At 51.5% G+C, this 18,746-nt stretch overlaps 9 protein-coding genes across 11 annotated transcripts; 6 read left to right on the top strand and 3 right to left on the bottom strand.

Moving 5' to 3' along the window:
- The first annotated feature begins 670 nt into the window (after positions 1–670).
- On the top strand, positions 671–1,834 carry PV05_04511 (uncharacterized protein). The gene has a single exon (XM_013460916.1). The coding sequence runs from the start codon at positions 753–755 to the stop codon at positions 1,752–1,754; it is 1,002 nt and encodes a 333-aa protein (XP_013316370.1). The 5' UTR covers positions 671–752; the 3' UTR covers positions 1,755–1,834.
- Positions 1,835–2,398: 564 nt separating this feature from the next.
- On the top strand, positions 2,399–4,598 carry PV05_04510 (uncharacterized protein; the record flags this gene model as incomplete). The annotated part of the gene is made up of 5 exons (XM_013460915.1): positions 2,399–2,532; positions 2,586–2,657; positions 2,717–3,265; positions 3,396–3,889; positions 4,009–4,598. The coding sequence occupies 5 exons, from the start codon at positions 2,399–2,401 to the stop codon at positions 4,596–4,598; spliced, it is 1,839 nt and encodes a 612-aa protein (XP_013316369.1).
- Positions 4,599–4,999: 401 nt separating this feature from the next.
- On the top strand, positions 5,000–6,923 carry PV05_04509 (uncharacterized protein; the record flags this gene model as incomplete). Its single annotated transcript, XM_013460914.1, has 2 exons — positions 5,000–5,206; positions 5,304–6,923. The coding sequence occupies 2 exons, from the start codon at positions 5,000–5,002 to the stop codon at positions 6,921–6,923; spliced, it is 1,827 nt and encodes a 608-aa protein (XP_013316368.1).
- A 736-nt stretch (positions 6,924–7,659) lies between these two features.
- PV05_04508 (uncharacterized protein) lies at positions 7,660–9,644 on the bottom strand (the record flags this gene model as incomplete). Its single annotated transcript, XM_013460913.1, has 2 exons — positions 7,660–7,744; positions 7,786–9,644. The coding sequence occupies 2 exons, from the start codon at positions 9,642–9,644 to the stop codon at positions 7,660–7,662; spliced, it is 1,944 nt and encodes a 647-aa protein (XP_013316367.1).
- A 2,109-nt stretch (positions 9,645–11,753) lies between these two features.
- On the bottom strand, positions 11,754–12,430 carry PV05_04507 (uncharacterized protein). The gene has a single exon (XM_013460912.1). It carries the CDS (start codon positions 12,347–12,349, stop codon positions 11,936–11,938), a length of 414 nt encoding a protein of 137 aa, XP_013316366.1. The 5' UTR covers positions 12,350–12,430; the 3' UTR covers positions 11,754–11,935.
- A 458-nt stretch (positions 12,431–12,888) lies between these two features.
- PV05_04506 (uncharacterized protein) lies at positions 12,889–13,826 on the top strand. The gene is made up of 3 exons (XM_013460911.1): positions 12,889–13,030; positions 13,079–13,418; positions 13,467–13,826. Exons 1-3 carry the CDS (start codon positions 12,903–12,905, stop codon positions 13,716–13,718), a joined length of 720 nt encoding a protein of 239 aa, XP_013316365.1. The 5' UTR covers positions 12,889–12,902; the 3' UTR covers positions 13,719–13,826.
- PV05_04505 lies at positions 13,702–15,266 on the bottom strand. Of its 3 annotated transcripts, XM_013460908.1 has the most exons (7): positions 15,123–15,266; positions 15,001–15,070; positions 14,875–14,948; positions 14,765–14,824; positions 14,535–14,709; positions 14,123–14,479; positions 13,702–14,075 (listed from the first exon to the last, which is right to left on the bottom strand). In XM_013460908.1, the coding sequence occupies exons 1-7, from the start codon at positions 15,180–15,182 to the stop codon at positions 13,816–13,818; spliced, it is 1,056 nt and encodes a 351-aa protein (XP_013316362.1). In that variant the 5' UTR covers positions 15,183–15,266; the 3' UTR covers positions 13,702–13,815. The 3 variants fall into 3 exon arrangements, with proteins under 3 accessions (XP_013316362.1, XP_013316363.1, XP_013316364.1); XM_013460909.1 differs by having other exon boundaries at positions 15,001–15,266; XM_013460910.1 differs by having other exon boundaries at positions 14,875–15,266.
- A 335-nt stretch (positions 15,267–15,601) lies between these two features.
- On the top strand, positions 15,602–17,409 carry PV05_04504 (uncharacterized protein). Its single transcript, XM_013460907.1, has one exon. It carries the CDS (start codon positions 15,794–15,796, stop codon positions 17,363–17,365), a length of 1,572 nt encoding a protein of 523 aa, XP_013316361.1. The 5' UTR covers positions 15,602–15,793; the 3' UTR covers positions 17,366–17,409.
- Positions 17,410–17,688: 279 nt separating this feature from the next.
- PV05_04503 (40S ribosomal protein S17) lies at positions 17,689–18,556 on the top strand. Its single transcript, XM_013460906.1, has 3 exons — positions 17,689–17,767; positions 17,829–17,954; positions 18,015–18,556. The coding sequence occupies exons 1-3, from the start codon at positions 17,747–17,749 to the stop codon at positions 18,303–18,305; spliced, it is 438 nt and encodes a 145-aa protein (XP_013316360.1). The 5' UTR covers positions 17,689–17,746; the 3' UTR covers positions 18,306–18,556.
- The last annotated feature ends 190 nt before the right edge of the window (positions 18,557–18,746 follow it).

The following is an 18,746-nucleotide window of genomic DNA, read 5'->3' as shown; positions in this document are numbered from 1 at the left end:
GTCCCTAATTTCTCAGCCCACCAGCCTTAGGCATCCCATTTGGCATCCCAAACCTTGGGAATTCCTGCTGCCACGACCTTTCACTTCCAGGCTTCAATAACAACGACAACCTGTACCGTTTTCGGTGTCTGGTGGACTCGAATATGGAGAGTCTCATGCTGTCATATTGTCTACCGCACACTTGTCACAGATTCATGCAAACTGGAATCCGGTGGTAGAAACCTCTGAGTCTTGCAGTTCTCAAGGCTCTCCTACACGGACTTTGGACTTTGTGTAAGGTAGGCTATCTCAGCGCCACTCTATGGAGCAGTGTTAGGGCAATCACGTCTTCCCACAACCAGGACTTTGACCGGAGAGACGATAAAGCCCGACTATATCCGAACATGACTCGATGGACAGGATTTATGACTTTCGGCGAAATACTATGTTCACCATGACATTTTCTTGTGACGATGATGATGACGAAGCGAATCATCTCCTGGCAAAGACAGCAAAGGTGGGTGAATTGATCAGCAGAAACGTTCAACCAAAAATCGTGACGTGAAAGCTGCATCTGGGTGGCATCTTCAGTACATACTCCGTACGATCTACCGAACTTGGGTCCCGGCTAAATCCCGTGGTCCACCGACTTATCAATCCTTCAGGCGATATAAAAAGCACCCATGCTTCGTTCTGGAGTTCGATTGATTCACGCTGCTCGACATCTCAACCCTGTCACACAGACTTTCAAGAGATCTTATCACGCTGCAAACATGAAAGTTCTTCTCAGCGGTGGTTCAGGCTTTATCGCCGCGCACTGTGTTGATTATCTCCTGCAACGTGGCCATGACGTGGTTTTTACCGTTCGCTCGGACGACAAAGGCCAGAAAATATTGAGCAACCACCCTGGGACCCCTTCGAGCAAACTCAGCTATGTCATCGTCAAGGATATCGCTCAAGAAACCGCTTTTGACGAAGCTGTCAAATCTGACCCGCCTTTCGACGCGGTTCTGCATACTGCTTCCCCATTTCACTTTTCGGTCACGGACCCCAAGAAGGATTTGCTTGATCCAGCCATTATCGGTACCACTGGGATCTTGAAGGCAGTGAAGAAGTCAGCACCCTCAGTCAAGCGGGTGGTCATCACCTCATCCTTTGCCTCTATCATCGACCCAAGCAATCATCCAAAGATCTATTCCGAGGAGCATTGGAATCCCATCACTGAGGAAGAAGCGGTTAAAAACCCTGCAAACGCTTACCGAGCAAGTAAGACGTTCGCGGAAAAAGCCGCCTGGGATTTCGTAAAGAATGAGAAGCCCAACTTTGATCTTGCGACAATCAACCCCCCTCTTGTCCTCGGACCAGTGGTGCATTATCTCAACTCCTTGGATGCCATCAACACATCGAACGAGCGCATTCGGAACATGATTCAGGGAAAATTGAAGGATGGTCTTCCACCTACAGGAGTCTTCCTTTGGGTTGACGTCCGGGACGTCGCGCTGGCGCACGTAAAGGCCATGGAAGTACCAGAGGCTGGAGGGAAGCGGTTTTTCGTCACTGCTGGGTATATGTCTAACGGCGAGATTGCCAACGTCATCAAGACAAAATTCCCAGAGCTGGCAGACAAACTTCCAGCAGACCTCAAGAGCGATCGTCCCAAGGACATCTTTGGCTTCGACAACTCCAGAAGCAAAGAAATTCTGAAGCTCGAGTATCGGAAATTGGAGGACAGTGTTGTCGATACTGTCAATTCGTTGCTGGCAGTCGGAGCGTAATTCTCTTAGAGAAGGACAGGGTTCTCACGGGAACTCATACTGAGATAGAATGTCATATATACGCATACTCTGAGATGATCGTTCCATATGCAGCGAATCTTTGTTGTGACGACTTACCATAGCCCTTTTCGCCGAACGTTTGGCCGTGAGTTGCACGGCACACTTCGCTCAGCCTCGTCTCTTCCTAACTCCAGCCTTTATCAGAGGCTGGTTGAAAACACCTCAAGATGATCCATGCGACTTTCGGCCAATCACAAGGACCTGGAGCTGGGTTTCTCCAAAGGATGTCCGGCTCGTCGGTCAAAAGTTCTCATACTCTTCGGTTTCACTCCATGTATCGCAGACACTGGAATGGCCTCGCAACACGTCGTCGACTGACACGTTTCTTGCACTCGTCAAGTCGAGAATCTAAGAGTCAACAAGTCCTTCGCCACGTTGTTCGCCGAAACCCCTTTTTCAGGCCCCCCAGGATCCTCTGCAGTGAAGGCGACTGGCCCACTTACGGATACGGAGATTTCACTACGGTCCTGTTCATTTCTCATTCCGGCTGCACATATTAATGTCCGGCCCACGACAAGGAGCCATCAGTCGGCGTGGTTACTCTCAACTGTTTCAACCCTTTGCAATCATGCTTCACGTGGGAAATGGCGGGTGATTCTGTACCTCCGTCTCCTCCTGACACACCTGGATTGAGAGCAAATCGCGCGTGCAGACATTGTGTTCAAATCAAAGCTAAATGTATCGCTCTCGAGGGGTCCGACAATTCGATATGCCAAAGGCGGGTGATTAATGCAGCCGCTATCCAAGTCAGATTGCTCATATACCCGTTAGGTGTCACCGACTGGGCAGACAGTGCACGACTCCTGCTCCTGTACCTCGCAAGCGTGGTCGAAACAAGTCAACGTATGGTGCACCACAGTTGGCATTGGCTGTAGTCTTACACATTCACTAATGCGCACTAGGAGAGTCGCTCAACTTGAAGAGAGAATAAACAACTTGACGAGTCTTCTGACCTCCAACCAGTCACCAGAGGAATCGCCCAATCCACCAAGTGGCATTCGCTGTCGGCAGCCGCTTCTTACCCCTCCAGTCTCAATTACACGGGAAGCAGGTTCTTTTGGGCAGTCCAACCCTACAGTTGAAGTCGGAAGCAACGCCTCCCAGCGATGCAGACCTGCTGCCAATGATGGTGCCAATGCCACAGCTGATATCAAGACCATCTTTCGAACCCAGTTGGCACCAGTCGTCGAAGAAAAGTTATTTAGCGACTTCCGAATCAGTTTCAACCAATATTTTCCTTATGTCATTATCTCACCTCAAGCTGCGACAGCTTCTATTCGGGATTCCAAACCCTTTCTCTTCCGTACATGTATCGCCGTAGCTTCCCATGCGGATCCTGTTGTGCAGAAGCAAATGGCTGAGGAGTTGCTGCGGTATGTCGGAGAGCGGATGTTGCTCAAGGCAGAAAAGTCACTTGACATACTGCAAGGCATACTAGTCTTCATTGCGTGGTAGGTCAAAGATCCCCTATATGATCCTTCTGAACTCAGCTACATTCTCGCCATAATATCAACATGGCTCCCGAGACAGTACTGGACCCCGCGGACTCGTGGCGCAGACGAATGACTAACGCTTTTCAAGGTATCAATACTACAACCATTACAATCCTCAGCTTATGAATCTGCTCCATCTTGCTTCAGCAATGGCTATTGACCTGGGCTTAAATCGACCAAGTCACCCAGGACCTTGGCCTCCAGTCGGAATGGTGATCGATACGAACCAACTAATACATGGAAAACCAGTTCATCAAGGTATTTCAACATCCGATGAACGGCGAGCACTTCTCGGTCTGTATTATTTCACGGCGAACCTATCGGCATGCTTCAGGAGACTCGATTTCATGCAGTGGACACAACACCTAGACGATTGTTGCACGGCGCTCACGGTCGCTGCTGAGTATCCTTCTGATATCGAAGCGGTCCATTCCGTCCAATTGACGCGCATGTTGGACCGTTATTCACCTTATACTGGCGCAATATCGCCAAAACACGTACCTATCAAGACGTTCGTCAAGTGTTTCCAGGAAGATCTGCAACGGGTCAAGCAAGCTGTACCTGCCAGTCTCGCAGAGAACAGTAAGTGACCATTTTGATGTCTCTAGGACGATAACCACGACTGTTGCCCATACAAAGCCTTGAGACGTCAAATATTCACATCCCTTCGAGTTTGAAGCATGTACTGACAATACCTTTAGCGCTGTTCAAAATGCAACTTCTCAACGCCGAACTCGATATTTTCGAGATTGTCGCTACCTCGGAGCAGGGTGCACCGCTGGAACGAGCTCAGGCGCTGCATGCTTCTCTTCAATCGATGGACTGCCTTATTGAGCTGTTCTCGAAATTACCAGCAAGCAGTCTACCTCACCTACCATTTCTGACCTGGATACACGTCTTGCACTGCTACATTCTCTTGGCAAAGCTTTCGTTCCTCGTGGTGGATGGATGGGATCTACAGTATGTCCGGACGTGTTGGACAAACTTTCCGACAATGGTTTCTCGTTTAGTTGGAATACTCGAGGCTGCAGTACGACAAATCATGGGTGAATCCCAGACACCAAACGCCGTCTCTGTTCGCTACACTGCGTATGCTGAGAAGATGCGTCTATGTGGGAAGTGGTATGACAACAAGATCCGAGCAGAGACTGAATCTCAGGAGACCACTTCTGAAGCTGGTCCCGCTCTTCCATCTTTTGACCCTACATTCGAAGGGTTTTTTGAAGGCGTCGATGATGGTTTTTGGACAGATTTCAACACCGACTGGGCAACTGCTGGTATACAATTCTGAGCATTTATCGGCAAACAACATATGCACCTGTTTGTTCGCTACGGTCAGTGGGAGTTGGTATGCCGGTCCCTCTTCACCACCAACAACCATGTGATCGCTATCTTGGCAGAATACCACCCATTCTGTTTACAGAGCACCTGCAGGCCGAACCCCTGGACTCTAACGCCTAAGCCTGACCAAGTTGATGCAATAATGCAATACCATCTCGGGACTCAGCGAATCCGAGATCCACTTGGCGTCGACCGGAGTACAAATTGGTGATCCGCTGAACGGACCCGGACTCAAAGCGATATCCACGCCTGTTTCTTGTTTCTAATATACATCAGCCTTGTTCAAGAACCTCTCGACCTAATTGCCAAGCCAGTCGCAAATTGAATGGCTATTTTGTCAAACCATCAAACATGGAGCAAGATATAGACACCGTCAACACGATTCCAGCACAGCCACCGATCACAGTCCTCCCAACCACAGTACCTGAAAATGTTGTCACTACCGACTCCTCATCGGCGAAGGAAGACCGGGAACCTGAATACCTCGGCCTACGCGCTTTGGCATTGTTGATGTCCTCCCTGTTGCTGGTCGTCATCATTCTCACACTCGACCAATCGGTATGTGATTCACCTCTGCGAACGACGAGGCCATTCGACCACGAGTCTTATGCTTTTGTTCCAGCCCACACCCGCATAGACTTCTGACTCTGTACAGATTCTTGCTACTGCGATACCCAAGATCACCGACCACTTCCACACAATCGCCGACATAGGATGGTATCCAGCAGCGTATATGATCTGCAATGCCTGTCTCCAGCCTCTCACGGGAAAAGTCTACACCTACTTCTCTCTCCGCTACGCGTTCCTGAGCTTCGTCTTTGTGTTCGAGCTAGGCTCTCTCATCTGCGGTGTTTCCCAATCCAGCACCATGTTGGTTGTTGGTCGAGCAGTTGCAGGCATGGGCGGCTCAGGCATTCAGAACGGTGCCCTGACCATGATCGCAGTCGCAGCACCACCTTCTCAAAGACCAACATTGATGGGGATCGTCATGGCCATGGCAGGCGCGGGACAACTGATTGCACCCCTCATCGGCGGCGCACTCACACAACACGCATCGTGGCGATGGTGTTTCTACTTGAACCTGCCCATCGGAGGCCTCGTCCTAGCTGTCATGGCGTGCATCCAAATGCCAGCATACAAGAATCGCAAAGCGAGCTGGACCTTTCGCGATGTGATGCGTGACTTTGACATTACAGGATTCACCATCTTCGCGCCCGCCTGCGTCATGCTCCTGCTTGCGCTGGAATGGGGCGGTTCGACATATTCATGGTCATCAGCCAAGATCATTGGCCTATTCTGTGGATCTGGCGGCACGTTCATTGTCTTCTTCATCTGGGAATACATGCACGACGACAATGCCATGATTCCCTTGCCTCTGTTACGCATGCGGGTAGTATACAGCGGCATGGGCGCTACCTTTTTCCAGTTTGGTGCTCTTTTGACCTTCTCCTACTATTTGCCACTATGGTTCCAGGTGGTGAAAGGGGCCAGCCCGACTATGAGCGCCGTCTATATCCTCCCGACATTCATCTCCCAAGTGGCGTCGGCGATCCTCGCCGGCGTGTGGGTCTCGCGGATTGGCTACGTCGCGCCCTTTGCGCTTGTGGGCTCCGCTCTCGCAGCACTGTCGTCTGGCTTGATCACCACGTTCAACGTCAATACCGAGCCAGGCCCCTGGATCGGGTATCAAATCATCAACGGTTTCGGTAGAGGCATGGCCATTCAACAACCCATCCAAGCGGTCCAGTCTGTCGTTCAACCGGCAATGGTCCCCACAATTACCGCCTTGGTCTCCTGGTCGCAAACATTCGGCGGAGCTATCTTCATTGGCCTCGCTCAGACTGCCTTCATTAACCTCCTCAAAAGCGCTTTGAAGAGCCATGCTCCCGGAGTCGATGCCGCTGTTGTCATTGCCACCGGCGCAACAGAGTATCTCGCGGAACTCGTGGCCAAGGGCGACACGACGACCCGGAACGGAGTATTGCTTGCCTACAACGAGGCTATCACCAAGACATTCTATCTCGCCCTTGGATGCACGCTGGCAGCTTTCATCGGCAGTGCTGGCTTAGGCAAGACAAGAGTCGAGACGAAGAAAAAGCATGTCAAGGGAGATATCGAGAAAGGCGGCAAAGGAAAGAAGGCTGAGACAACGTCATTGGGCGGGCACAGCGAGAAGGCAAATGCAGACTCCAACAGCGACAGGATCATGAACGACCACGAATCGCGCCCTGTTTCCACCGACATCGCAAGCACTGGGTCGATCAAGGCTGCATAGCGAGACTTTTGCACACGGGTCGTGACCGTCAGCAGCAACGGCATTGATGTGTTGTTGGCTCATGCGCTTCAAGCGACTCTTCTCACAGTTGGAAAAGCATGTACTAAAACCCTTTTAGCGTTTGTTTCAGACTTGGTCTACGGAGTCGAGACGGCCGGATTTTCAACACTTTCATGCATAAAAATGCTTTGGGCGGAGTTCAGTTCTGCTGACTACGGAGTACAGGGCCTGAAACTCGCACTACGTGCACAATTGGATGGATAGCTTATGTCTTGTTGAACACGGACTCCGATCCAAGCAGGGGATTCTGAAAGTATAATTTTGGTTAGACTGGATTCAAGGGACATACTACCGTAGTAGTTGTATTTGTACATTGCATAGATTGCATAAACAGCATTGGAATTGCGCACAACATTACGAACAAACACTGGAAACATCCTCATAGCTCTGAGACCAGCGAGGAGTAGTCGTCGTGCTCTTCAGTCCGGGATTCGTCCTCTCCCCCTCCATCCGGATGTCTAACGCACACTATGATGTAGAAATAAGCGCCAGTGAGAGAGATCAGCGATGACTTGGATTCTATCGCCAATATTTACGGTTGCCGAAGTCATAGCGAAGAGACCGGAACATGCCCCATACACAATTCCATCAACTGTTGGAGTGGCTCCCCTTGGTGCACCGACCACACCAGCATTCAGTGATCTTGCAACAGTTCCTACAAAACGGCCTTCTGAACTCATGCCGACACATGCACTGACCAAAGGCTTTCGAACAAGCCAAGCACCAAGGTCTCTCTAGGTGCATAGAACATTGACAATAATCTGGCAACGAAGCATGGGCTGAATCCAAAGACAGTCCGTACCCATGCTGATGATGCTGTTGATATGAGCCGGAACTCCATAAGTGCTGTTGTTGTTCACGTTGTTGTTGTTGCTCGTGCAACTGCGCCCGCATCAAAGGAGGTGTATCTTGATCCATTAGCATGTCGGCAGTAACCATGATTTGGTTCAAGGGCTCGGTTCGTTGAAGTCCATCTCGATCCATCGCGCTGGGTATACCCAGCCTTGTAAACAATGGCGCTGTACGATCCAGCGGCACCATCAGACGGCTCGGATCTTGCCCCAAGGCTGGGTCCGTGAATCCCGAGTTAGGGCTAGTCTCCATGGCTAAGCTCGATCGGCGTGCGGCAGGTGTGCGCGGACCGGCGTTGCCTGTCATGTGGAGGAGTATGGTCTCTTGATTCTCGCGAGACCCTTCAGACATGATGGTCCCTTCTGGGGAATACTGACCCGTATCAATGCGCGTCGGATTCGTGGAAGACGACGTCACAAGCGTATCAAGGGCTCCGTCCAGCTCTTCCTGGGAAGTGTTCAAATCTTCCTGAAGTTCGCGCTCGGAATCAGCTTGTCTGTGAAGATGGCGTCTCCTGGCTTCAGAGTCTCTGACGTCCTTCTGTGTGACAAGGTCCGAGTATGACCGAACTTGGCTCAAGATTTGTTGGATAATGGGAGGCGACATTGCACTTAGGCTGATGCAATGCATCAATTGCTCGAGAAGGGGCGACACAGGAGTTCGATGATGCGTTTCGGCTTTGTATGGACACACTGCAGGGTCGGTGCCCCCAAAAACCCGGTAATAGCGCCTCCATCTTTCTTCAGGCTTGAGCTTGGTGCCCGACAATTGTTTGACCTGCTGGGTCTTTACTTCATCACCTTTCGTATCTCGATACATGTGACGAGTCACCGCTGCTATCTTTGACCCACACCAATGTCGGCACTTTTGATCATTGCAAGCCCGGGGGTTGGCAGCAAACTTGGGGCAGCGAAACCCTTCTGTCCGCTTCCTATCAAGCGATCCTCCTTGATGGATATCAGAAGGTGAGTCCGAACCCTCCGCATCTTCCTCGTCCTCGTCATCAGTCGGGTTTTGCTCTGCATCGCTATGGCCACCTCGAAATGAAGCGGATCCGGACCCGTTTGCACCTATTGTGTAGGTCGAAGATTTTGAAGTCTTCGCTTTTCCTTTTCCAGAACCTTCGCCGACTCTGTGTCTGATGCCATGGCTGGTAACGCTGTCCAAAGGACCTGCATTGTAGGTACTGTCAAGGTCGCTCTTGTGGGCCGGGTCTCGAGCTGGTTCGTCCGAGTGACATCCTGTTGCACGGCTCTGGATCTCAGCCTGGTGAGCTTGAGAACTAGCTAGTCTTGGGCGCCCGGTACGTGCAGGGGGACACCTGGACCCTTTGCATCGCCGACGGGGTACTCCAGCAGTGTTACCAAATGCTCTGAGCTGATTCTGAGCGATGGACACCGCAGTTTCGATGCTGGCACTTGCCGGGGCTTTGGCTGAGGATTTGAGCGGGGGTGGCGTCTCAGGACGGCGTGGCGCTTTTGGTGGTTCTTTAGGCCGATCGCTACCTCGCTGAGTTGCGTCCAAGGTCTGCAAGCGAGGACGAGATGGTGAGCTGAAAGATTGACGCAAGGTTCCATCGTCTCCTCGCTTCGAACCGCCATCACGGCTTTTGAGCCTCAGGGTCGCATCGCACCCCTGGGCCCTTGGTTCGCCATCGCCATTTCGGGCCTCAAACGAATCAATCAAGCCCGCGTTGCGATCTTCATCATTCCTGTTGAGGTTGGGCCTTCCGAACTTGAACGGCTCAGAATGCTTTCCTGATGTACACGCTCCATCAGACGCATCACTACCCGCATTCTGAAGTGACATCAGAATGCAGATAAGCGCCTGCGTTGCGGAAGCCCAATCCTGTGACGAATGTCCGTCCTGACCGTCACCATCTTTGCATAAGCGAGGCTTTGTCGCATATGTCTCTTCTCGAGATTCCTTGTACGTGGTTTGATGGTGAGTGTCCGCCCAGCAGAGAATTCCACAAGCTTGCGAACGACGGCGCAACCACCAAGACAGCACAACGCATGGGATATGGTAAACAGCCAAAATACATAGGCGAAAAATCAACATCAACATTATCTGGGGCAAATAAAATAGAAGACGTAGGATCTCAAAAATCCCTTTCGCATTCGATCCGATTGAAAGGGCGAGTCTGCCGTCAATCGTAAGCAATGCCCGCTGTTGCCCTGCAAATGCATCCATGGTGCGTGTATGGGAGTCAAAGAACGCAAAATAGCAGAGTGGTCTTGATTCAGTGAGTGGTGTTCTGATGTTCTGAAGCTCGCGGACAAGAAGGCAAATAGTGGCATGTGCTTGGGTTGCAAAGTATATGAAGTATTTCTGGCGGCAACAAGGCAGAATATTGAGTGGGTGATCGATCAAACGGGCGGTGCACTGAAGATACTAGTAACAGTTCGACCACTGTTGATCATGTTGTTGGTTTCTTTCGCTTTTCAATTTGTGGTCACCTCGTGAGCCTTCCCAAATATTCCCTTCTGCAACTTGCAATTTGCAATTTGGGAACGACCAAAGTGTAAAGTGGAGTTGATCTCTGACCCAATGGGGTGAGAACGACACCAATGCCCAAAGATCCCGTACTGCATCGTGCGTGGCGAAGGCTGCAAAGCCCAAGCACATAAAGCCCGAAGCCACAAAGTCGGATATCGGGTGGCCTTAGGCAGCGACACAAGTACGTCGTCGGGTTCAGGCTCGTTTATGGTCCAAGCCTCGTATCGGGGCAGCTTCACTTTGTGGGCGTAGCCGTTGGCGCCGGTGTCCTCTGCAAATGGTCACTTTGAGCGTTTTCGATGGGTGTCCAGCGCCACCGAATCGTTGGGTCACTTCCATCTCCAACACGAGCAGTTCTATTTACTCTGAGGTGGAGGGCATATTTCCACAGAGATCCATCAGGGGCACAGAAGACGTCCTGCCATCACTGCGCATAGCTTACTGCATGTCCCGAACAGTGTGGGTGTGGCGGAGATGGTTTGCTGACTGGAAACCAAGACGGAAGAGGTGTACACTACGTAGTGCGGAAGTGATCCCTACACCGGTCGTATGCTCCTGCCGCTCACCGAATGATGATGAGGCAATGCCAGCGGCCCGCGCCTGCTGCTCAGCCAGGGACACCGCGCAGCGGAGAAGGTGCTCGTTTCCGGCTCGCCGGTCCCCTTTGCACCTTGCTCCAAATCTTGGATGGCTCCTGCGTTGTTCTTTGTGACATCGTTTTAGTCATCCGAGGCATCGTGGAGTCCTCGCAATGCTCCATTACAGATAACTCGAGTTGTAATCGTCCCAGTGGAGAACCGGAAGCCTCTGGGGGAATAAGGGACTGGGCGTGTCGATCACCGGCGGATTCTGCTGCTGAGACCTCATGGCTTATTCGAAACAATGCCAGGGGCTTCCTCTGTAGTCGTGCTTTGTATAAGTGAGTGATGGTTGGGGAGCATTGCAGTGACGTGGAGCTCGCAGTGACCGGCGGAGTCATCTCTCGATATGCCGTCGACAAAGCCACTTGCCAGAGTCGACTTTTGCAATCTTGAAGATTGGGAGCAGGAAAAAGCGACATAAACTCAGCAGAGTAGTTGTGTCCCCTGAGTAGTGTCCTATTGTCCAAAAGGTACCAGGCTGCCTAACACGCTACGTCAACATTCAGAAAAGGTTGCATTGGGGAGGGTTTTTGCTGGGGCCAGACCATGTCCCTTCCTGTCAAGTCGAAGCTCGTACTCATTCTTTTCCTCAGCCCAGCGCGAAGCTGAATACACTCATACGGCTTGTGAGTCTTGCCGCCAACTTCGACCGACTGCTAATCATCCCAACCTCTCTCTGTTACCTCTCACACCGCCGCATCTTTAGGCCGCAAGGCCACATGCTCTGCATTCCAGTTTTCAACGGAGACTGATAGCGGTGACGGTAGCAGAGGCATGCCTCGGCCGGATCATTGACGACCTGATGAAAACAGCGTCACATACATTATTGAAGAGTCTGAGAGTGCAAGTTTCTCTGCGATTTGATCGTGGTAGAGCTAGCAGCGTTTTTTTAGAGTTATTCAAGACACCAGGTATCGAGAAACAGTGCAGCTGAATTCGGCATAGCATTTTTGAAGGCGTTCACATGGAGAAGACCGAGCGGTGCGTCGCGAGTCTCTCATGTGCTGTTCTGGGAGACGTAGGGCTCAAGAGAAGGTTATCGTCAGCGAATCTGCCAAATGTTGCACCGGCGCTCCGCAGCGTCGAGCTGCTTTCTCTTTTCTCATCGGTTGATACGAGACCTTGTGACTTCAGCCAATCCTGAAGTGGTTTCTTGAACGTTAGAGGAATATCTCGAACACGAGATGGTCTCCATTGAGCAATTGGACAGAGCAAGAAATCTTTCCACCCAACCAGAAATCCGTGCCAATGGGCCAAAGTGAGGCGAGTCCTTGCATTCGCTGATTTTGATCCAAGCGAAGACGTTAACTTCCTGGAGGCTTTGCCCCCCTTCGAGTGTACCGCTGGGCCGATGTCTTGACGTCGTGAGCCCATGTTCAAGCGCGTAGATTACCGTGGTTGGACACACGCTGCCAACGAGGGGGGCTTTCGAGCGCTGTTTGGCACGGAGCTTGTGACTTGCTCACCGCTTTCCCTTCTCTACAGGATGTGAAATCCTCGCCCCACCAATTGCTACAAGACCAAGGTTATATGGGTCTGATGGCTTCAGCGCATGCTGGATGCGCCTGAGATGGGTTTCCGGAGATGACTTGTCTTTCCCTCGAGTTTAGTTGGGGAAAGTCGGACAGGAACGAGTGGTGTTCCCACACCGAAGTCTCGCATCCACTATGCCAGGCCATAAGCCGAAGTCGCTTTCCGGGTGTGCTTCCGGTACATACGATCTCCATTGTCCCGCAGATTCAAGCCATCGAAGCCGTGGTGCGGCCTCGGGGCCTTGCAGCCTTGCCTGAAGGATATTCTCCGGAAGAGGATTATTCCGTAGTTAGTTGCGGAGTAAATGAATCATGTGCGGAATTGCCATCCATAAATAACATCATCCGCCTTGCTATGCCTAGCAAAAGAGCGGGTAAGGTCCTCCACAGAGCCAATGCCAGATTTACATTCTCTACCGGCGGGATCGCGACCTGAAAATGCTGTACGTAACAATGGACCCGAAAATTTGGTGTTTGAACGTTACAAGCTGAGAGAGCTGGCCGAGGGCTGGCCAGCGTACAGGTCAGTGTTGGAACCCAAAAACAGGGTACTGCTGATATGTGAGCCCAGAGACGCCTGTGAGTGGGAGAATCTGAAGTCGATCTTTCACCCAGATGCATACATCTACACGACATGGACGGGAAGAACACATCATCTCGACTTTATCGCAGCGTCGCAGAAGGGCATGGACAATGGTGCCTTCATCATGCATCGCTGTCATGGAGTCGCTAGTGATATAAATCTCGACGCAACCCGTGCTGTGACCAAGATGAAAGCCACCATTACCCAGCGATTCAATCTCGACGGATGTGAAGCTGATGCGGAGAGTGACTGCCGGTTCTGCTTCTTCTGGGTCAAGACTGAAGCTGGTGAATGGCGGGCCCGATATGTGAGACACTGGTATGAGAAGGTAAAAAGCATCGGACTTCGTCTTTTGTCTAGAAGGCTGATCTGCTAGGACAAACTCATTCCTGTCAACCCGAACAAGGTGCCAAAGCTGGATGAGCAGGAATTGCAAAGATATCCCAGTGGCTATAGATACTTGGCATACTGCCAGGAGAAGACAATGGGTGTCAAGGTGTTATTGGACATGCCCGGCCATAGGCGTGAGAGTGGGGTTTCAGGAGGAAGTCAGGCGTGCGGCGACAAACATGATTTGCTGTATTGGCAATGTAAGCGATGGGTGGAGGGCGAAGTCTTCGAGATATGATACACGAGATAACCCTTTGTCTCATTCTCAGATGGATATTCGCCAAAGTAGGAAGCTAGGGGGCTTAGTTTTGCTTGCCGTAATCAATTTACCGGCTTTAGTGAAGCAGCACTCTTCTTCCCATGATCTTTCCGTCTTCTAAATCCTTTAACACTTGCGGTAAGGTGTTGATGCCGTCTGTGGTGATTCTTGGCCTGATGATACCTTGAGCCATCAATTTCAATGCTTCTTCGAGTTCATGTCGTGGCCCGTTGTAGGAGCATAGTAGAGTCAATTCCTTGGACATGGCGATGAGTGTGTTGATAGGAAACGTCATGCTGTTCATGCCCACCATGACGATCTTACCTCCGGGACGCACTTCCAAAGTCAGCAAAGTAGGCATTCCTACAAGGGGGACAACTCACCAGCTGACTGGGCGCTAGAGAACGTCTGTTCGGCGCCCACGAAATCAATCGCGGTGTCCACGACAATCTTCTCGGCGGCAATGTAGTCCTCGATCTTCTTGTCGTCCGAGGGGCAGAACACATCCTGAGAGGCAACACCAAGCCTGACGGCTTCAACTAGGAGCTCCTGTTGCTTCTCGACCACAATTACCCGCTTCGGTCCGAGGTGCAGTATTACTTGCAACCCGTTGAGACCGACTCCACCCAGTCCGTAAAGAAGGACTGTCTCATTCGATTGTATCTTCGCAAGACCCTTCACTGCGTGGTAGGAGGTGAGCACTGCATCTGCAGCGATGGCCGCAGCCGCGGCCGAGACACCTATGATGAAAACGTGAGCGATCAATATGACAGTGCTCAAGCAGTAAATTCTTACCCTCTGGCACGGGCACGGCGGCCCATTCTTTCACGGCGGTATACTCGGTAAAGAACCCATCGTGCCCAAGTCCATATGGTTCCGCTGCCATGCATATCCGCTGGAGTCCTCGATTACATTCTGGACAGTCGGGGCGCTGACATCCTGCACAGCACATCAAGGTTACCATATCTCCCTGCGTGGTTCAGCTACTCTGATCAACATCAACGGAATCCAAAAGGTCGACTCACGACTTTGAGTTTCGACGTGGCGGAACCGACCTGGACCACCTCACCGCTTGCCTCGTGACCCTAGCTAGCATCAGCGTTGCTCATGCTGATATCAAATGCACACCTCTTACCAACACAAATTTCCTCGTCCATGAAGGAACCGGTAGGTCCGGGAGACTGAGTATGGTGCAATCACTATGACACACTGTAGTTGGTTGTTAAGTAACCGATACACCTTTGCTCTGGAGGTACCTCACCTCCCATGGCTAGAATTCTGACAAGGACGGCATCAGAGGCTGGTTCTGGTACAGGCACTTCACACCATTTCTGCGGAACCTGGTCTGCAAGGAGCTTCGAACAGTAGGGCTTGGGAACCAACCAATTCTTTTGTGCCAATTTCCACTGTCCACGCGTGCATCCTGGAAGGGATGGAAGCCATGACTATAAAGCACAGAATCGAACACAATGAAGCCTAGTAGGGATATATGACACTTGTAGTGGCTGGGGGCAACAAGACAAGTATGCGGCCACAGCGGCATATCAGATAATAATATAGCAGGATCGGCAACTCACCTCTGATAGGCTTGGTCCCGAGCCCAAGCAGTAGTGACGCGGGAATATCCAGTGCACAACTTTACTCCATACCAAGAGCGGGAGGCACCGACGTGTCTGGGGGCCTGATGTACGCCTTACGAGTCCACTCGAAGACACATTCGTAGCATGGTGCTATTCGAAGTGAGAAAGTCTCAGATTAGGTCGAGCGATAATCCGGCAGATGGAGAATCAAATGATCTCGCTATTGTCATCAGAGCAGGCTCGACTGAAAACGTAACCTTGGAAGACATGTTATGGTGGTGGTGGTGATGGACTTCAGCCTTGCCTCGCTTGTACACAAGATTGCTCGCTATGCTCCGCCGCACAAGGCTCTGTTCCCAGCTTGGCGCAGATTTCCCTCGTTAATCTGCTGCTCGTGTTTCCATCGTGCTGTCTCGAAGCAACCATCTTCTGCGACCATTTAAGCTCTCAGCAGCTGGGCCAGACTTTGCAGCAATGACGGCTGCTCGTCTGTCGCCGGCGGCGAGCTTGCTGCGCAACTCAAAACTTTTTGCGCTCCCTCCTTCGTTATCCCTGCCGCTCACTGAACCGTCGTCCGAACCGGTCGCCTTTTCAGACACTGCCACGACTCCCTACCCGCTTCGAGCAGCCCTCGAAACTCCTACCTCATCATTAAATCGAGGTGACTGGGGTTTGAAGCGGTCACTGCCTGTCAAGACTACAACTTCCTCCGGCACACCTACCATTAGAATCCAAAGAGGAATAGACACTCCGGAGCACGTTGCTGATTTTGAGTCTGCGGCCGACCATGTCATCACTCTACGAAAATTCCAAGAACTCAATCTGAGAGTTACGCTTCCGGCCCCGAAAGACAAGAAGTACAATGAACGGACGAGCGCCTTCAGCCCAGAAATCGATCATACCGCAGACACAGCACCGTTAATATTGGACAAGAAGAACCAACCTTCATCATGGCTCGCGAAGTCCTCAGGTGAGCGTGTGGCTGAACTGCCCAAACATCTCCGAGAGACGTTGGATGAGGTCACGAGAGCCAGGTCTGCCGATACGGCGTCAGAGATTGCAGATGTTCCTCCACCACAATCGACCCAAGCACCAGATGTTTTTGCTAGGCGAAGATGGCGCTACTCAGGCCCTTACTTGGCAGGCATGAACGGCATGCAGTTGGAGAACTTCTTGAAGAAAATCACAAGAGAGAAGAGAGCGGACTTCAGAGCACATGTGAAACAAAACCTAATCAACGAGCGGTTAGCTGAACGCCGTGCAGAGGCGCTTGAACAAGGACAGACGGAGACTGTCAACGAGACACCTCTAGAGGTGACCGAACAGGATGTCACCCAGTATCTCCGGCACCTCCGATCAGAGCCTGGCAAATTTGGTCCGCTCATAGTCGAATTTTTCGACCTCGCCGACGGTCCCAACCCGTCAATGATGGCTAGAGACCCCTGGTCATATGGTCGCGATACCATCGCTGCGGATCAGTTCAGAGAGTCTGGACCACCTCGGACGCATCCTTCTGCCGGCTTGTCCTACATCAAGTCAGAATCATTCTCCCAAAACGATGTCGTCGTAGGTCCAAGGGAGACACGTCCTCCGGTACCAGCACGGTTGCTGAAGTCCGTTCCAACGGTGCATCAAAGACACATACCATATGTTGGCATGGCTGGTTTCGTCATTCCACAGCCTTTGTGGGGGTCAACGCGAGATCGCAACTGGCAATGGAAAGCCGTCAGAGATGGGCCAAAGACAGTGGTAACGCCTACATCTGCCAACGTTTCGCAGGCCGGAAAAGTGGAGATCAATACCAAACTGCTACCGGACTGGCATTTGGAAGATGATGTGCCTGTTAACATTGCTGACAAACCGCGAAAGCAACCTGCTACTGCGCGAACGACTCCTTCTACGAGAGTGCTGCCTTTGGACAGACTAGCCTCCAACAGACTATCTAAGCAGACGAGGCCTGCTCCAGCGCCGAGTCAGGATGTTAGTGAAGAGTTGGCTATGATGGGACGAGCAGCGTTTCAATCATTTGCCAACAAATCAACGTAGCTGTAGAATACTTTTGTATAGAATTTCATCTTCTCATGCTCATACTTGCAGACTTCAGAATCGCATTGCTCCCAGTAGAAAATGCTGTCCGAATGATGATTATTGATCTGGACTTACTGTGTCCGATAGGCAACTTGCTCCAGCAGAGAAGTTCGGCCTAGTAGTCAGACACTTTATTCCTTCATCTACAATTTCCCAGTGGTCACCGGCGTGATTGACTCGTTGGCCCACTGGTGCGATTATGTAATGTAGCTCTTGGCAAACTTAGCGCCAAGAACCAATTCCACATTCAAAAAATCCCACCGCATCTGGCTCTGAATCTCGACGCCAGCACAGCTTCAACTTCCATTCCTCGATCAAATCTCCAGACCAACCGTCAAGATGGGTCGCGTTCGCACAAAGGTCAGTTGTACTCACTCACTTGATCACAATAGAGACAGCAGACCTGACCGATCAATAATAGACCGTCAAGAAGTCCGCCAAAGTCATCATCGAGCGATACTACCCCAAGCTCACCCTCGACTTCGAGACCAACAAGCGCATCTGCGATGAGATCGCTATAATCCCGTCGAAGCGTCTTCGGAATAAGGTACGCCGCTTCCAATTACTCGTCTGCGAGCCGTCCATGATATGCTAACGAGATGATCAGATTGCAGGCTACACAACCCATCTGATGAAGCGCATCCAGCGTGGACCCGTCCGAGGCATTTCATTCAAGCTGCAAGAAGAAGAGCGTGAGCGCAAGGATCAATACGTCCCCGAGATCTCGGCCTTGGACTTCACCCAGAACACCGAGAGCGGACAACTGGATGTGGATGCCGACACCAAGGACCTGCTGAAGAGCATGGGCTTCGACTCGATCGCCGTCAATGTTGTACCGGTCAGCCAGCAGCAACAGCAGGAGCGTGGCGGTCGCAGAGTTTTCGGTGCCGGCCGATAAATTTAGACGTGAGGTGATGTGGCAGGGGAACAAAAAGTCGCTGCTTGATCAGTGACACAAAAATCCCAAGTGTCCTCGACAGGAGAGGGAGTCCTGTAGGCGCAGACAAACGAGACGCCCCGGCGGGCAATCACGCCCTAGACGACAGAAATACTTGGCAAGAGAATGGGACGATATCCAGACCTTGCATTACGCCGGAAACCGCAGCAGGCTGAGACTATCAAAAAAGAACAAAAATTCCACAAGAACAAGGTGTCGCTTAGTCCGTTCAGGACGAAGCTTGATCGCCAAGTCCGCTTTCTTTCCCTGCATGTGTTGTATCGCTTGCTGTCTCCTCCCTATCCTCTAGTCTCGGCATATCGAACCTCACATATGCCCAACCTCTCTATTACACTGACGTGCTGGAACGGCTAACCTGAATTGGCGTCAGACTCCGTTTGA

Source organism: Exophiala xenobiotica, assembly GCF_000835505.1.
Source record: "Exophiala xenobiotica strain CBS 118157 unplaced genomic scaffold supercont1.3, whole genome shotgun sequence".
Taxonomy (NCBI): Eukaryota; Fungi; Ascomycota; class Eurotiomycetes; order Chaetothyriales; family Herpotrichiellaceae; genus Exophiala; species Exophiala xenobiotica.
The sequence above is the reverse complement of the archived record's forward strand: the minus strand, read 5'-3'. Positions and strand labels throughout refer to the sequence as shown.

What these genes read in the sequence shown, in the direction of transcription:
- PV05_04507 (XM_013460912.1), bottom strand. Translation starts at nt 12,349, where the DNA reads ATGGGCTCACGACGTCAAGACATCGGCCCAGCGGTACACTCGAAGGGG.
- PV05_04504 (XM_013460907.1), top strand. Translation starts at nt 15,794, where the DNA reads ATGACGGCTGCTCGTCTGTCGCCGGCGGCGAGCTTGCTGCGCAACTCA.
- PV05_04506 (XM_013460911.1), top strand. Translation starts at nt 12,903, where the DNA reads ATGCCAGATTTACATTCTCTACCGGCGGGATCGCGACCTGAAAATGCT. An exon ending in GAGGGCTGGCCAGCGTACAG is followed by an intron (nt 13,031 to 13,078) that starts GTCAGTGTTGGA and finishes ATGTGAGCCCAG; the next exon opens with AGACGCCTGTGAGTGGGAGA. An exon ending in TGAGACACTGGTATGAGAAG is followed by an intron (nt 13,419 to 13,466) that starts GTAAAAAGCATC and finishes CTGATCTGCTAG; the next exon opens with GACAAACTCATTCCTGTCAA.
- PV05_04505 (XM_013460908.1), bottom strand. Translation starts at nt 15,182, where the DNA reads ATGGCTTCCATCCCTTCCAGGATGCACGCGTGGACAGTGGAAATTGGC. An exon ending in CAGAATTCTAGCCATGGGAG is followed by an intron (nt 14,949 to 15,000) that starts GTGAGGTACCTC and finishes AACCAACTACAG; the next exon opens with TGTGTCATAGTGATTGCACC. An exon ending in CTCTAGCGCCCAGTCAGCTG is followed by an intron (nt 14,076 to 14,122) that starts GTGAGTTGTCCC and finishes TGACTTTGGAAG; the next exon opens with TGCGTCCCGGAGGTAAGATC.
- PV05_04511 (XM_013460916.1), top strand. Translation starts at nt 753, where the DNA reads ATGAAAGTTCTTCTCAGCGGTGGTTCAGGCTTTATCGCCGCGCACTGT.
- PV05_04503 (XM_013460906.1), top strand. Translation starts at nt 17,747, where the DNA reads ATGGGTCGCGTTCGCACAAAG. An exon ending in TGGGTCGCGTTCGCACAAAG is followed by an intron (nt 17,768 to 17,828) that starts GTCAGTTGTACT and finishes GATCAATAATAG; the next exon opens with ACCGTCAAGAAGTCCGCCAA. An exon ending in CGAAGCGTCTTCGGAATAAG is followed by an intron (nt 17,955 to 18,014) that starts GTACGCCGCTTC and finishes CGAGATGATCAG; the next exon opens with ATTGCAGGCTACACAACCCA.